This window comes from Eretmochelys imbricata, chromosome 2 (genome assembly GCF_965152235.1).
Source record: "Eretmochelys imbricata isolate rEreImb1 chromosome 2, rEreImb1.hap1, whole genome shotgun sequence".
Lineage (NCBI taxonomy): Eukaryota > Metazoa > Chordata > Testudines > Cheloniidae > Eretmochelys > Eretmochelys imbricata.
Genome location: NC_135573.1, coordinates 2,135,337 through 2,150,199, shown reverse-complemented (window position 1 = coordinate 2,150,199; position 14,863 = coordinate 2,135,337). Strand labels below are relative to the sequence as shown.

At 46.3% G+C, this 14,863-nt stretch overlaps 1 protein-coding gene across 7 annotated transcripts in view; it reads right to left on the bottom strand.

The window, feature by feature from the left end:
- Nucleotides 1-14,863, bottom strand: part of LOC144260827 (nuclear GTPase SLIP-GC-like) — a 105,541-nt gene that overhangs the window by 18,880 nt on the left and 71,798 nt on the right. For 5 of the 7 annotated variants that reach the window (XM_077809625.1, XM_077809621.1, XM_077809622.1 and 2 more), the window contains 7 exons: nucleotides 13,386-13,519; nucleotides 11,506-11,617; nucleotides 10,547-10,776; nucleotides 8,412-8,445; nucleotides 7,439-7,579; nucleotides 6,681-6,880; nucleotides 5,320-5,555 (listed from right to left, as the gene is read on the bottom strand). In XM_077809625.1, the coding sequence (XP_077665751.1) occupies nucleotides 5,320-5,555; nucleotides 6,681-6,880; nucleotides 7,439-7,579; nucleotides 8,412-8,445; nucleotides 10,547-10,776; nucleotides 11,506-11,617; nucleotides 13,386-13,519 (1,087 nt within the window). Of the gene's footprint in view, nucleotides 1-5,319; nucleotides 5,556-6,680; nucleotides 6,881-7,438; nucleotides 7,580-8,411; nucleotides 8,446-10,546; nucleotides 10,777-11,505; nucleotides 11,618-11,679; nucleotides 12,112-13,385; nucleotides 13,520-14,863 lie in introns of those variants that run through there. The other 2 variants (XM_077809623.1, XM_077809626.1) reach the window with 2 other exon arrangements.

The window sequence follows — 14,863 nt, the reverse complement described above, 5'->3', positions numbered from 1 at the left end:
CAACTAGTTCTGTGCTCCAGTCTAGGTACGATGCTTGCAGGTGGACTGAATGCTCTACACCGAAGTCCCACAGCATGAGGGCTTCCTGGCACAGGGGAGAAGAGCGTGCACCCATTTGTTGATATAAAACGTTGCTGTGGTGTGTCTGTCATAACTGATACACATCTCCCTGTTAGGTGGGCTCGGAAAGTCTGGCATGCCAGGCGCACCACCCTCAGGTCTCTGACATTGGATGTGGAGAGCCAGTTCCACCTGAGACCAGAGGCCTTGCGTCCTGAGGTCTCCCAGAGGTGCTCCCCAGCCCCAATCTGATGTGTCAGTCACCAGTGAGAGAGTTGGCTGGGGGCGGGCGAAGGGAACCCCAGCACACCACCTTTGGGTCTAGCCACCACAGAAGATAGTCGAGGACAAGGTGAGGCAGAGTCATGACCCTGTCCAAACTGTCCTGAACTGGCCGATACACCGAGGTCAGCCACCACAGGAGCGGCCGCAGTCTGAGCCCGGCGTGTTGCACCACACAGGTACACGCTGACACAGGTTTCAGGAGTCCGAGGCAATTCCGTGCTGTGGAGGTGGGAAACTGCCCGAGACTCTGAATGTCATAGCCCATGGCCTGGGTTGAGTCCAGCACTGCCCCTATAAACTCTATCCACTGAACGGGGGACAGAGTCAACTTCCCCGTGTTCAGGAGAAGGCCCAGTGCGTTGAATGTTGCCGTGATGAATTCGACTTGTGCCTCCACTAGGGCCCTGGAGCGGCCCTTGATCAGCCAGTCGTCGAGGTACGGGAACACCTGTACCTGGCGCCTGCGCAGTAACGCAGCTGCGATGCCGTGCACTTGGTAAATACTTGAGGCACCGCTGACAGACTGAAAGGGAGGACTGAACTGGTAGTGGTTGTTGCTCACCACAAACCTGAGGTATTTCCTGTGGGACGCAGTTATTGCTATATGAAAGTAGGCGTCCTTCAAGTCTAGTGCAGGAAACCAGTCCCATGGATCCAAAGAAGGGATGATGGAGGCTAACAAGACCATGCGGAATTTGAGTTTCTTCATGAACTTGTTGAGTTTGCACAGGTCTAGAATAGGCCTTAGCCCACCTTTGGCTTTTGGTATTAGGAAATACCGGGAATAAAAACCCCTCTCCCTGTAGTCCTGAGGAACCTCTTCCACTGCTCCCAGTGAGAGGAGTGTTTGCACCTCTTGGATAAGGAGTTGCTCGTGAGAGGGGTCCCTGAAGAGGGACGGGGTAGGGGAGTGAAAGGGAAGGAGGGCCGAGAATTGGAGTGAATATCCCCTTTCTACTGTGCAGAGCACCCAACAGTCCAACGTAATGCGAGCACACACAGGGTAGAAAGGGGATAGATGGGACGAAAAGGTAAGGCGGGATGGAGCCAGTCTCTGCACTGTTGTGTCGCCCCCAAGCGCACCTTCAAAAGGCCTGCTTCTGGCCTGAGGAGGGTTTAGGCTAGTCAGAGCCCTGGCCGGACGATGGATGAGGTCTCTTTCTCGAGTTCCTGTTCCTCGGGGGGGGGGGGGGGGGGGGCAGAGAGAGAGTGAAGAGAGGAAGCCTGAAGTGCTTCCTCTGGGTTGCAGGCATGTGGAGGCCCAACAGCCTCAGGGTGGCCTGAGAGTCCTTGAGGCTGTGCAGACGCGAGTCAGTCTTTTCTGAAAACTGACTGACCTTCAAAAGGGAGATCCTGACTTGTCTGCTGCACCATATATGGTAGGCCTGAGAGCTGCAGCCAGGAACTCCTCATGGCCACCCCGGTAGCCACTGTACGGGAGACTGCGTCCAACGCCACCCACAGGGACACAAGGGAGATCAATTTGCCCTCCTCCTCTAGTACGGAGAACTCCGCACAAGAGTCAGAAGGCAGAAGTTCAAAGAACTTTTGCATAGTCCTACAGGTGTTAAAAGTGTATCTGCTAACCACCGCCTGATGGTTAGCAATACGGAGCTACAACCCCAAGTCGAGTATATTTTCCTCCCCAAAAAGGTCCAATTTCTTGGCCTCATGATTCTTGGGAGATAATCCCTGGTAGCCCTGCTGCTCATGCTGGTTAGCAGCATCAACGACTAGGGAGTTCGGTTGGGGGTGGGTGTACAAATGTTTCATACCCATGTGAGGGAACAAAATACCTCCGCTCGTATCTTTTGGAGGTTGGCGGCAGTGAGGAAGGGGTCTGCTACAGAGTCTTGGCGACATCGCTAATTGTTTTGATCAGTGGTAGCATGATTCGGGGTGGCCCAGGGGGGGAGAGAATATCAACTACTGGATCAGTTTTCCCCACCACCTCCTCCGTTTTGATATTCAGGTTCTGGTCCACCTGTCTCACTCAGCAGCTGCTGAAGGACCCTAAGATCCTCTAAGGCCGGAGCAGTTGAGGTACCCTCCACCGCCTCGTCCGACGACTAGGATAAGAAGGTGGCGGGAACTGGATTCTGTTCACTGCCCTCAGCCCCTCTGGAGTCCTGCGGGGCAAGGAGCAATGGCACTGTGGACAGCGCTGGGATCGGGGGCCAGGGACGACGCCGAGGACAGTGCAGCAGCTGACACTGTTGTTGGCTGAGGCCATCGACACCGATCTGGAACCCTGGCTTTGATGATAGGCCCAGGGTGTCCAGAAGGGCCACTGAGGAGCCTGCCACTAGCCTGGCCACGGCGCCAGGTAGGGATGTCGATTGCACTGAGAGCAGGATCTTCTGCTCCTACTAAAATGCAAAGACTCTACTTCCGATTCCAAGGTCTCTGACTGAAAGGACCAGGGAGGAACGGAGCCTCTTAGTGCCAGAGATTGGTGCCAAGTTGGGGACCGGAGCAGCTCTCCTGCATGGCCCCCAGTGCCGCAGGCTGATGCAATGGGGATGGCCTCATGGCAGACATCATCGCCGGCTTGCCCACAGAATGGATAGGGCCTGGTATCTGTGCCGGTGACCTCTCCCTCCTAGGAGACAAAGGCAGAGCCGTGAGTACTAACAGGTCCGCTGCTGCCTTGAATGCCTCTGGCGTGGAGGGGAGCTGCATGTCCTCATAGCAGCAGGCCGGTGAGCGATGTGGGTCCGGACTCAACTGGACCCCTCCTGGGGCAGGAGTTGATGGGATCCCAGCCAATTGAGCACCCGATGGGGGCTTGCTGGTTAAATGGTCCTTGGATCTAGCTGGGGAGCGCCTCTGTCTGCCTTTTTCTTTTTATGGGGCACCACGGAGCGAGGGCAGTGCCTTACTGATGCCTGCCTGTGGGTGGAGCCATGGCGGTGCTGAGGGTCTGTAACTGAATCCTTCCTCAGTGCCGGCGTGCTGCACACCAAGGATGCGACTCTCGAGGCCAGGTCTGGCGTGGGGTTCCGACTGTGGCCGAAGTGCTGCCTCCATAAGTAAGACTTGGAGTCACTGCTCTCTGTCCTTAAGGGTCCTGGGGCGGAAACTCTTACAGATTTTACAGCGGTTCCTGAGATGCCCCTTGCCAACACACTTAAGGCACAAGTTTGGGTCGCTTCTTGGCATAAACGTGCCACAGTCTGAGCACAGTTTAAAGCCTGGGGACCAAGGCATAGCCCACTGCCTGAGAAAACACGTCGGGGGGAAACACCCCCCGCAAAGGAAACTTATAAAAAAAGCTAACTATAAACTACTCTTCTGCAAAAATCTAACTATGTACACGAAGAGAGATATTGCGAAGCATGTGTTTGCCGAGGCAAGAGCGGTAGGGAGTTCCAGCTAGCCGCACAGGCAGTAAGAAGGAATTATTGGGGGAAGGGGAGATGGTGTTGGGTTGGCAAGGCACTATATTGGGCACCATGAAAGCACGACTCCAGGGGGCACCCAGGCCGACCCTACTGATACTGCTACGGGAAAAATCTTATGGTTGCTGTGCACGCAGCACACGCATACCTGATTGGAATTGACATGAACAAGCACTCGAAGAAAAACTAGAGCCTTAGCTGAAGTGCAGCAGATCTATCCCGAAAACGCTTCCATCCAGATCTTAATGACAGTTTGTATCGAAACCTACAGGCAATCCAGGACAGAAGCAGCCCTGGCACGGAAGGACTTCCTCCAGCTTGAGGACAGCTAGTTGGAGTCCTGGGGCAGCACTGGAAGACCAGGAGGAGCCGTCAGCATAGAAGATGATGGAACGAAGGTCCTGGAGCCAGTCATTTGACCCAAGACCTGTCTGTGTTTCCTTGTTGTCTTTAAGAAAGCCTGCCAAATGAGGGAACACCCCAGAGCTCTACTTTCTCTTGCCTGAAGGCAGAAGAACCAACTCTTGGCCCAACTGCATTATATCGCAAAGACTGGGCAGCTTGCAGGAACTGCACTAAAACGGAATATCGTGGGTTAGCTGGGAAGACACTGTCTTAGGCAATGTCTACACAGCAGCTGGGAGAGGGTTTCGCAGAGCAGGCAGGCAGACACACGCTAGCACTGCTCAGGCTGGCATGCTAAGAATAGCAGTTCAGCCACAGGAGGCTGCCCAGGCTACTGCCTGAACACAATCCCACCTGACCCTCTGGTTTGGCGAGCTAATCCCAGTCATCCCAGCCACGCTGCTATTCTTAGTGCACGAGCCTGAGCAGAACGAGTGCGTCTGTCTAGCCGTGCTGGGAAGCGCCCTCCCAGCTGCCAGGTAGCTATCGCCTTAGGCAATCAACTTCTACAAGAAAATAAACTGGATTGTGTTATTAATCTATTCCTCTCTTCATAAGACAATAACCGAGTAAACAGAAGTATAACATTTTAGGTGGATGAAACCAGTTTTTCAAGTTAACACAATTTTTTTCTTTAAAAAGGGTGCAGAATCAAGAAGGGACAGAGGAGACAGGCTCATCTTTTCCCCTTGCACCAACGAGGGCTCTACAGCCATGAGTCACAGTGTACTGAGAGTGCCTATTGGGAGGTAGGAGGTAAATCTCCACAAGTTCCCACACGGAATGACTATAGGGAACTACACTTTAAGGGGCAGACGAAAAGTGGAGGGCTGGATTGGCTGAGCAACCAGTAATGAGAGTTTTCCAGCTTTGAAGCCTATACACTTTAAAATATCCCATTTTAATTGTATTTACATTTTGTCACCAAGTCTCTCTTCTGAGCTTGGCCTTTGCAGGGCACATTTCAATCTTGAGCTGAAATTTTTGTACAGACTTTTGAGCTTCTAAAAATGTGATTTTCTGACAGGGCCTGCTCAGTATTTACACTGTAGCTGAGACAGGGGGTCAAGTATGATAGTGTGCTGCAATATCTGCTGATGCTGTTGAGACCTTTCACTGAAAGTACTGCTATGTGAGCAGTGAAGCCCCAAGATCACCATGCAGTTACCTCGGTAAATGGAACCCAGCAGGCTCCACTTCTGGGCTTTGTTCTATGGTTTTGCCTTTGTGCTTCTTCTCCAACTGTGACTGGATCTCTCCTCCTCCTCTCTTTCTGCCATATGAATACAACTTCACGCCAGGGAGCAGGGGCTGCTGTGCAATGGTGAAGACGGTTGGTTGATCTGATGGCGAACTGGAAGGTGAGACCTCAAGAGTCTTTTCTTCATCATCATATTTTAAGTCCTAGGGAAGAGAAAAAAAATTAAATACCTGCTAAACTGAAAGTACTAAAATGCAGCCTGCAGCAACCTTAACTTTTGCATTCTTAACCATGCATCTCTAAGGCTTTCTTAACGTATTTTGTATGGAATTTCCACGGGTTCTCTCTTTGGTTTAAAAAAAGAATATGGATGATTTTTTTTTTCCCCAGAATTCAGCGAAAACACAGCAAGAGTTCCAGGAGCACTGAACAAGATGAATAGCAGCTGAGCCCGCAACAGTTTACAATTCAACAGTATGCAGCTTATGATACCTGCATACGCATGCAGCTTATGATACCTGCATACGCATGCACAGCATGGCCGCCTTTTGCTGCACGCTTTATAAAAACAATGAGACGATGAATGCAGAAGTCTACTGCAAAAACAGTACAAATATTTCAAAGGCTCATAAGTCAGTTAAATTACAAAGCTTTTGTTTAAAGACTTTCCAAAAATAATTCACCATCAGATAGAGATCAACCCTCAATAATTTCAACTCAAGAGGTTAGGATTCCTGAAAGATGAGTGACTAAACACCATGAAAGAATATTTTATCTCCATCATCACAAGATTCAAATCAAATGAGAATTCCTGCAGGTGGGATATCATCTAATAGCTGGCAGGGGCAGAGATCCATGATCAAACTGTGGATGTTAGAGTGGTTACATTCAAGAGTCTCCCAGAAGCGAAGCCTTGCAAGAACAGCACAGAAAGCTTGTTGTGGTGGCTAGCTAAACTAAAGGCACAAATACAATATGGGAGTTTGTAGTTAAGTCATGCATGTCTGTCTGATTAGGAAGTAGGCCTGATAGATAAATACGAAAAAAAAACCCAACCCAAAAAAACAAAAATCATTGTAAGACAGTGAGAATTCACTGTGTCACTAGAACTAGATTCTACTTGAGGCTGAAGAATCTGTTCAAGAGTAGGTGATCTATTAACATGTAGGGGAAGCCCCCAGTCTTCCAGAACAACTCTTCAGGACTGGCTGACTCTCATCTGTGGAGCTCAAGTATCTGATAATACCAGCATTCCCAGCAAACAGCCTCTAACTCATTCTCTCTTTGGAAACAAGCTTGTTTTCTGATAGTCACCCTGAAATTCCCACCTCTAGCATGCAGAACTCATGATGGCTCACTTTGACAGTGTAATACACTCCCAGCGATTCCAGTTTCTCTCTTCCCTGCTGCAGATTTAGTTCCCGGAACCACGGTATGCCCCCATGTCTTGCCGATATGAATTCTACCAAGCTATGGAAAGATGACGGGTCCTGGGGCTTGTCCAGGATAATGAGCACCTCCTGGTTACCTAGGTATAAAGACAGTACAATTAAACTACATTACATAGCACAACATAAACTAATCTCAGAAGTGTGAAGGAGCTTCTTCTATCACTCCCCCCACTTCCTACTAGCTGTTGTTTCTAGGAATCCAATATGTTCCGAGGTAGTCTCAGGATGTTTATATGGTTTATGTAGCACAGCGATACTAGGTCTATGGAGTAACTCAAATTAGCATACATACTGCTCCATACAGAAGACACAGCAGGAGATCTTCAAAGAAACTTCTGCTGGCTCCACACATCATGATGATAATGACAGATAGAAAAAGCTAATGTGGGTGTATGTGTGGTTTCCCGCTTAGGACAGGGAAGACAAGGCACACCTATCACTGCAAAACACATTAGCCCATTGTAGAGGTTCAGACTCTAAATTATAATATATGGTACATTTGTCTGGTGGAGGTGAGGGAAGATATGGAAAACAAACATTTTACAAACAAAAAGCCCTTCAATAGTTCACAGGTTTATCTAGGTTGTTTTTCAAGACATCACCACCACCTGGGAAGCATTCCCATTTCCACTCACTTGGGTTGGATGCCTGGGCTCCCAATCTGGAGTAAATGTTCTTGGCAAACTCAGGAGAGACATGAAGGATCAAATAATACAGGTGGAAGCAACATTCGCAAAGATACACGCTGCTGAACGGAAGAGTCATGGTGGTATGATCTTTGGAGGAAGAAAGATGAGAATTTAAAAGTATGCTCACATTTATGCTCCTATGATAGCCAAACTGTACTCAGTGTTTCAAAATCTCTGAACATAATATGGTGCCACAGCGAAAGGATGGTGCGGTCACTGCTCTATTTATATTATGTGCTTTGCCCAGGTGGAAAGAGAATATCCTCATGTCAAAAACCTACTTAAGCCTCCCACATGAGAGATTAACTATCTGTTCATTTAATATTCTAAAATGAAGTCTAATTTTAAAGTGTACAAAGAAAAAACCCTCAATGGAGAATGGCAGTGGGTATTAAACACTGTAATGACTAACTCCTTGAAGTCAGTGACCAGGAGCTGTCTCAGAGCATCAATGCAATCTGCCGGGCTGGGAACTCCTGGTTACTAAGATTTACCTACAGGGTATCCCCAAGGTGCACCAAGCCCTAAAATGGTGTGTAGGAAAAAGAGTGGCATGAAGTTCTAGTCTCGGTCTCTTCTGAGAGTACAGATGGAGAAGTAACAGGAATGTTTCCAGCTGTGCCAGAAAAAGTGTGAATGGATTCAGTGAGACCAATGATTCTAAAAGTCAATCGTTCTGATCCAATTCATACTGCCCATGGAATGTCCCCACACTAGAGGGACCTTGCTTCTGTGTGCTGAGTCCCAATGCTTCATAGCCAAGGCAGAAGCAATGGTCAAAACAGTTTCTTTCTTGGGAGTTTTAAATACCAACTTCAAGGGATTGAAGAAAACCTCTCTTTTCTGCAGTTTATACATGGGGGGGTGGGGTGGAAAAGGGAGGGCATGCACAAAGTTAAAAATGATGTAGGCTACTGACCTGTCATAGTGACAGCGACTTCTTGCACAGATATCTTAAAAATACAAGAGACAGATTTGTTAGGTGATAACTTATTGATTGGCAAATAGAACAGTGAGAAAAGACATTTAAAATCAAGGTTCGTGGCTGTCTTTCATTTTACAGTATTGACCCCCAAACGGAAGTCTAAGATATTTTCATAGAGAAGCCCTGAAATTGATGACAGGCTTTGCTTTCTCCTGAAGATCAGTTTTTGAATTTATTTTACTAATAGCCTCTATGAGTTAATAAAGTACACTGCAACTGAGAACTGGATAATACATTTTGCAGTTAAAATATTTCATTTAGAAACTGTTAAGGATGTAAATATATGATACAATTTTATTAGTTTTAGAAAAAAAAAACCCTCATGTTTCAATTTCCAGATTTTCATCATTCAGATCCCCCAAACAACTTTATCACTAACTCTATAATTCCACCAACCATTGCTGAGTAAACCCAGGGTTTACTCAGCAATATAGATACAGGAGATGCAAATGGCAACCATTCATTGTACGGTTTCTGTGTACTTTCAGGTCAGAATTTGAAATATTTATAAAACTTTTACGATGAAGACCTTGAACTCTACCTGGAAGTGCATAAGGAAGGTAATTCAGAGTATAATGTTCACTGTATACTTTGGAGGATAGGTGGAGTTGACTGCCCTGTCTAGTTGGCAGTAGCTGTGGATCCAGGAATGTATTAAGGCTCATTGGTAGAAATAAAGAGAATTATAAAACACCTACATGAACAAGGACAGGCCAAGCCAGCACACCTTCTGTAAAAGAAGCTTGCACCTCTCTATTAAAATTCTTTAAGCATGTCAACAAAATAGTGCATAAAGGGGAATCTGGCAACATGTCTTTGGACATTGCAAATACTTTTGGAAAGTCTCTCATAAGAGGCTTTCTGCAATTGTGTATGACATTGCACCTTCCTCTGAAGCATTTGGTAGTGGTCACTCTCAGGGCTGGTCTACAGTAAAGCTGTAAGTCGACCTAAGTTATGCTACTTCAGTTATGTAACTGAAGTTGACATAACTTAGGTCGACTTACAGCGGTGTCTACACTGCTCTGTGTTGATGGGAGACACTCTCCCGCCGACTTACCTTCCGCCTCTCGGGGAGGTGGAGTACAGACTCGACGGGAGAATGCTCTGCCATCGACTTAGCAGGTCTTCACCAGACCCGCTAAACTGACACCGCTGCATCAATAGCAGCAGTGCCGATTTAGCTGTAAGTATAGACAAGACCCGAGAGGCAGAAGACTGTACTTTAGTTTGGTGTAGAATGGCAATTAATAGGTTTGTAAAATATTCAAGCCAAGTGTTGCAACTGACAAACTTTATAAAAAGTGCTGAAGGAAGCCACAGTGGTTCCAGGTCTGTGGTAGATAAATCACGATCTAAAAGCCAGTCAGCCAGCGGCATTTCAGAAGTACTCAAAGGCACTAACTTTCATGGAGGACCAATGAATGAATAAAAGGGGGGAGGAGGGGAGGCTGGGTTCCTAGAGTCTTAAAAAAAAGTTAACTTATCTTCTTGAAGTCTGTTTTCCAACTTCTCACATCTCCAATTAATCACAAACATAAGAAAAAAAACTCTGTGGCAGAATGCTCCACACAAGAAGTTTCTGGTAGAAACGATTTATTTTGAACAAGTTAGGGCTGTGCAAAGGTCCAAAATCAAACTTACCTGGGAAATCTAGTTAAAACTCAACTACTGAAAGGAGAAACAGCTTCGTAATGTGTACAAACCTGCCTGAGGGCAGAGAGTGGTCACAGAAAGAATGAACATTTCCAGTGAGGATAAATTTCAAGAGGAGAAAAAGGGAGCATCTCTCTCATCTAATATCGGTGCAGAAAAAAAAAATCCTCCCTGTTAGCATGGAATCCATGGGTATACTATATTACGCCAGTGAATCTTTTGAGACAGGGAAATAGGATATACCATATATTCTGACTGTGTAGCACTTGGAATAATAGGGCTCAAAGTTTCACACCACTTTGGCAGAAATATTTCTGCTGGTTTCTCTTTTGCCTTCTCTCTTGGACACACAAATCTCCTCCTACTGAACATCCCTCCCAACCCAAGGGAAGAGGTGCTTTTAAATTCAGTACCTGAATGGGATTAATGTGAGAAAGTGTCATGGTCCCAATGTGGATGATATTGCACTTTCCCAAGAAGTTTGGGGGATCCAAGCCTTCCTGCAGCTCCCTCTTTAATGGCAACCTTCTCCCAGGAGAAGCAGGTACAGAACAGCTCTCTGTCTGGTTGAGGTTGGGAAGAACATAATCTACACGGGATATTTTACAAATCTTGCTGACTTTGGCACAGATATTCACTAAAACTGGACAAAACATTAAAGGAACAAATGTTATTCCCTCCGCTGACCAGCAGTCCTACCGGTTCAAAGCTGCACCTGTTATAAATGCAAGACACATTGAAGCCAGGCTTTCCACAGCAAGAAATGGGTAGCATTAACACGAACTGTACCGCTCCCAATAAGCTATGTAACCGCTTAAACTGGAACACTGCCAAGTAACCAATTTCGTGCAAGGCTTTCCAGTGGATACACGGCACCTGGTTCTGTGTAGAAGACACACCTGGTGCGGCTGGCAGCCCATTCCCAGGAGAGTAGAGGTACCATTGGTCATGTCTGCCATCCTTGTGGATCTTCCCCTTTCAGTTGATGTATATACAATTATGCTTGTGTGTGAAAAGTCTGCCTCTGAGGACACACCACTAGAAGGGGCAGGCACGCAGCCCAAATCTAACAAATACAAAACTCTTTTTTTTAGGGATGGTAAAGTACAGTTCAGCACCCTTTTTAGTATGAGAGCATTACAGTTCAAAACTTAAAGACAGCACAATTTCGATCAGCACACTCTGAAGTATGAGATTACTGAATTAGCTGCAGCAATGCTTACTTGTTATAGCTCACATACGTAACCACCCTCTAACTGCTCCGCAAGACGGTGCTGAGTGCTGTGATGTTCTGTCTCTGTGCGCAGCATTCACCCTAAACATTGTTTACAGGGACGAGAGGAAGCCTACGTGTAAGCAACAGCCTCTTTACCTGGAATAATTCCATCATTTTTCTGGACACGCTTCAGCATTGGTTCAAACTGCAGATTCAAGGATTTAGTCAGCTCCTGAACCAAGCACTCAAAACTACCACCGATGTCGATCTAAAACAAGACAAGGCTTCAAGGTTTCATGTTACACTCTAATTTTCTTCAAAATGGATATTAATTCTCTTTTAGTCAGCAGGGCCCTTTTCATTTAGTAGGCTGCTTCACCACTAGATCACTCTAATCAGGCTAAATCTCTTTGATAATCCCCGTATAAGAGCAACAACCAAAACAAAACAAGTGAAACTCAGAGGGGAGAAGGCTCAGGTTGCAGTTTTATATGGAAACCTTGTACATTAAGTATCCGGGACACAAGCCTCCCTCTCCCGTTTATCTACACATAGTCACTTGGTGAGCTCACATTTTTCATGGCATGGGACATGTTTTTATAGTCTTGTGGCCTGCCTCCTCTCCCTTTTGCAACCCGATGGACCCGCTCTCCTCCAGTTCTCAGTTACACAATGTGCATAGGCTAGGCTGGCTCCTCTTCCTTATTTCCAACTACTTGTATAGGGCACCAGGGCTCTTTGCCACCAATAGCCTAGAAACAGCTGGAACCAAAGAGGAAGAATCTGCATAATGTGACCTATCAAGACCCCTGCAGGTCATGGGCTGCAGTCTGAGGACCATTTTAGCGAGCAAACAACCAGTTAGTGAGACTACAAATAAATTTTAAAATCTGACATGTTTAAAATCAGGTCCAAATTATACGGTTGCTCATGCAGAGGTACTCAACTTTGCTGAAGTACTACAACCGCAATTTTATCATTGTCTTTAATATAAAAGTCTGACCCCTGGAGATGACCAAAACCAGCACGCAATGCTTTGTCTGAACCGTAGATTTCCTGTATCTCTCTGCCTCTTCACTTCTTTTCAAACCTCATTCGAAGATGGAATTAAAAAATAAATGAAATATAAATACTGGTTTAACTCTAAAGCATACTGAAATATACAGCAGAGCCTCAGAGTTCTGAACACCTCGGGAATAGAGGTTGTTCGTAACACTGAACAAAACGTGATGTTTGTTCTTTCAGAACTTTACAACTGAACACTGATGTAATACAGCTTTGAAACTTTACTATGCAGAACAAAAATGCTGCTTTCCCTTCTTTTTTTATAGTTTACATTTAACACAGCACTGTACTATATTTGCTCTTTTTTGTTCCCAGTCTCTGCTGTTCCTGATTGTGAACCTCCAGTTCCAAATGAGGTGTGTGGTTGACTGGTCAGTTCGTAACTCTGAGGCTCTCCTGTAACAGGCATGTATGACACTATGAAGAGTTGTTTGTAATAATAGAAATCTGATTACTAGTAGCTCATCAATAAGTCAGCTTACTGATTCAAACAACCTAAAAGCAGTAGGAGTCAAGTGTGAAAGAAACTGGAGACAGCAATCATGGTATGTAGCCCCATGGTACTGTCCCCATATAGAGACTCACTTCAAGGAGGCATCCTGCACAAAGCTTGTCTATCGGTGTTTCACACAAAATCTTTCACAGACAGTAGAAATCTTTCCATCCAGTCACAGTTTCTTGAAAGTTATTCTCCCTTCTCCACACTAGACAAGATTATTAATAGCACTGGAATCTCACCAGGGCTAAAATCCCAGTAAATACTGCAACAAGAGTCAAACTAAACACAACGGGAGGGGTTCTCTTCTAATACTGGCTGCCATTCTTGCTACTTAATTGCAAATGGAAAAGCTACAATGCTTCTCCCAAGTCATACTAAACAGCATGGTCCCGTGACCTGAGAGACAGCAGTTATATCACATTGTACAAGGTCAGCTACTTTCCAGAAGAGGGCTAATTCTGTTTCATCTCACCTGGAGCAGGTCAAGCTGGTGCCGTAACTTATCAGTGACACAGTTAAACATGGTCTCCTTCTGATTGCGGACGTGCCTCTGCATAAGATCTTTCATTCTCTGGAAACAGCCAGGACCATTCAGTTGGCTACAAACTACAGAAGAGAGATGGTATTTAAATGTCAGCACATAATCTTACAAGTGTTGGTGCAGCCTTGCCCACATGCTACTCAACCAACGGCCTGAATGGCAATCTGTCAGGATGCCTGGTGCCACACAATGACTACTAAAATGGAAAAGGCAATCTAATAGAGGTGTGGCCTACAGAGACTGCAAGTGCCAACCAGAGATGACCCATGCCTGCTGATAGTGGAGGGGGACAACCCCAGAACAGCCCAAGTCATGCCCCACCCCCAAAGCAGTGCCTCCCTCCCTGCACCTCCCAGCTGTTCCTCCTGCCTGCTCAGCTGTCCTGTAGGGAGGAGGCCCGACTGCACCATGTGATCAAGCCTCTGGAGGGGGGCACATGACTCTACACGTCCCCCCCTCACACACACGTATTGCCTCTGGTCCCAGCATATGCTGCTTCATTTTGATCCAAGTGGCCATACTAAACTGCACACTGGGACGGCGTTGAAGGCACTAGACAGCCTTACGATTTGTGAAGCCCCAAGCTGTCATGAGGAGAGAAGTTCTCCCTCTCGGGAGCAAGAGGGGCAAAGCTTGCATGCGAAACAGGGCTCCACACTGAAGATAAGGTGGGACATAATTTTCATTGTAGAACTCTGCTATATTTAGCTTGTAGACCACACAGACTGTGAACTACACAGCCAGAAGCTTTGTGGTCATGACACGGAGCACTTCTCTAGTGCTTTTATAGCAAACCATAGCGGCATATATACAGGCATCATAACCGTCACTGTGGGTTAAACTCAGGATGTTCAGCACCAAACATACAAACCTCTACTACCTGCATTACTGACCCTCTTTAGCTGTGAGAAAGCAGTAAATTGTATGCTCTGCAGCTAGTCGGTAGGGGGAGTCATCAGCACATAAAAAAAGCCAGGGTATTACACGTTGATCCCTCAAGCTCTTTTCACCAAGGAATGTGAGAAGCTACAGACCTGACAGCAACTTCAGTAGGATATGGTAGTGGATTGGTTGCTAGGTTGTCTTCTGGCACCCTTAAAACATACCAGTACATTTCAAAACCCATAAGGTCTCCACAATCCCTAGACTTCTAATCTCAAAACAGTGGACAACATTTGACCTACCACTCTTCTGCTTTCATCATCACATGCTTCCAATTTTAAATTATCCCAGACCTATGCAGTCATAAACACAGCAGCGAAGTATTACTTCATACATGCCACCATATGAAGCAATCGCTACAGTGTCTCTGAAGTCCTTTATAAAGTTTCCAGAGACTTATTTTGGTGTGGCTCCTAACATCCAGAAGGATTACAGGAACAGGATAGCCTTCCTGTATTTCAACTGTT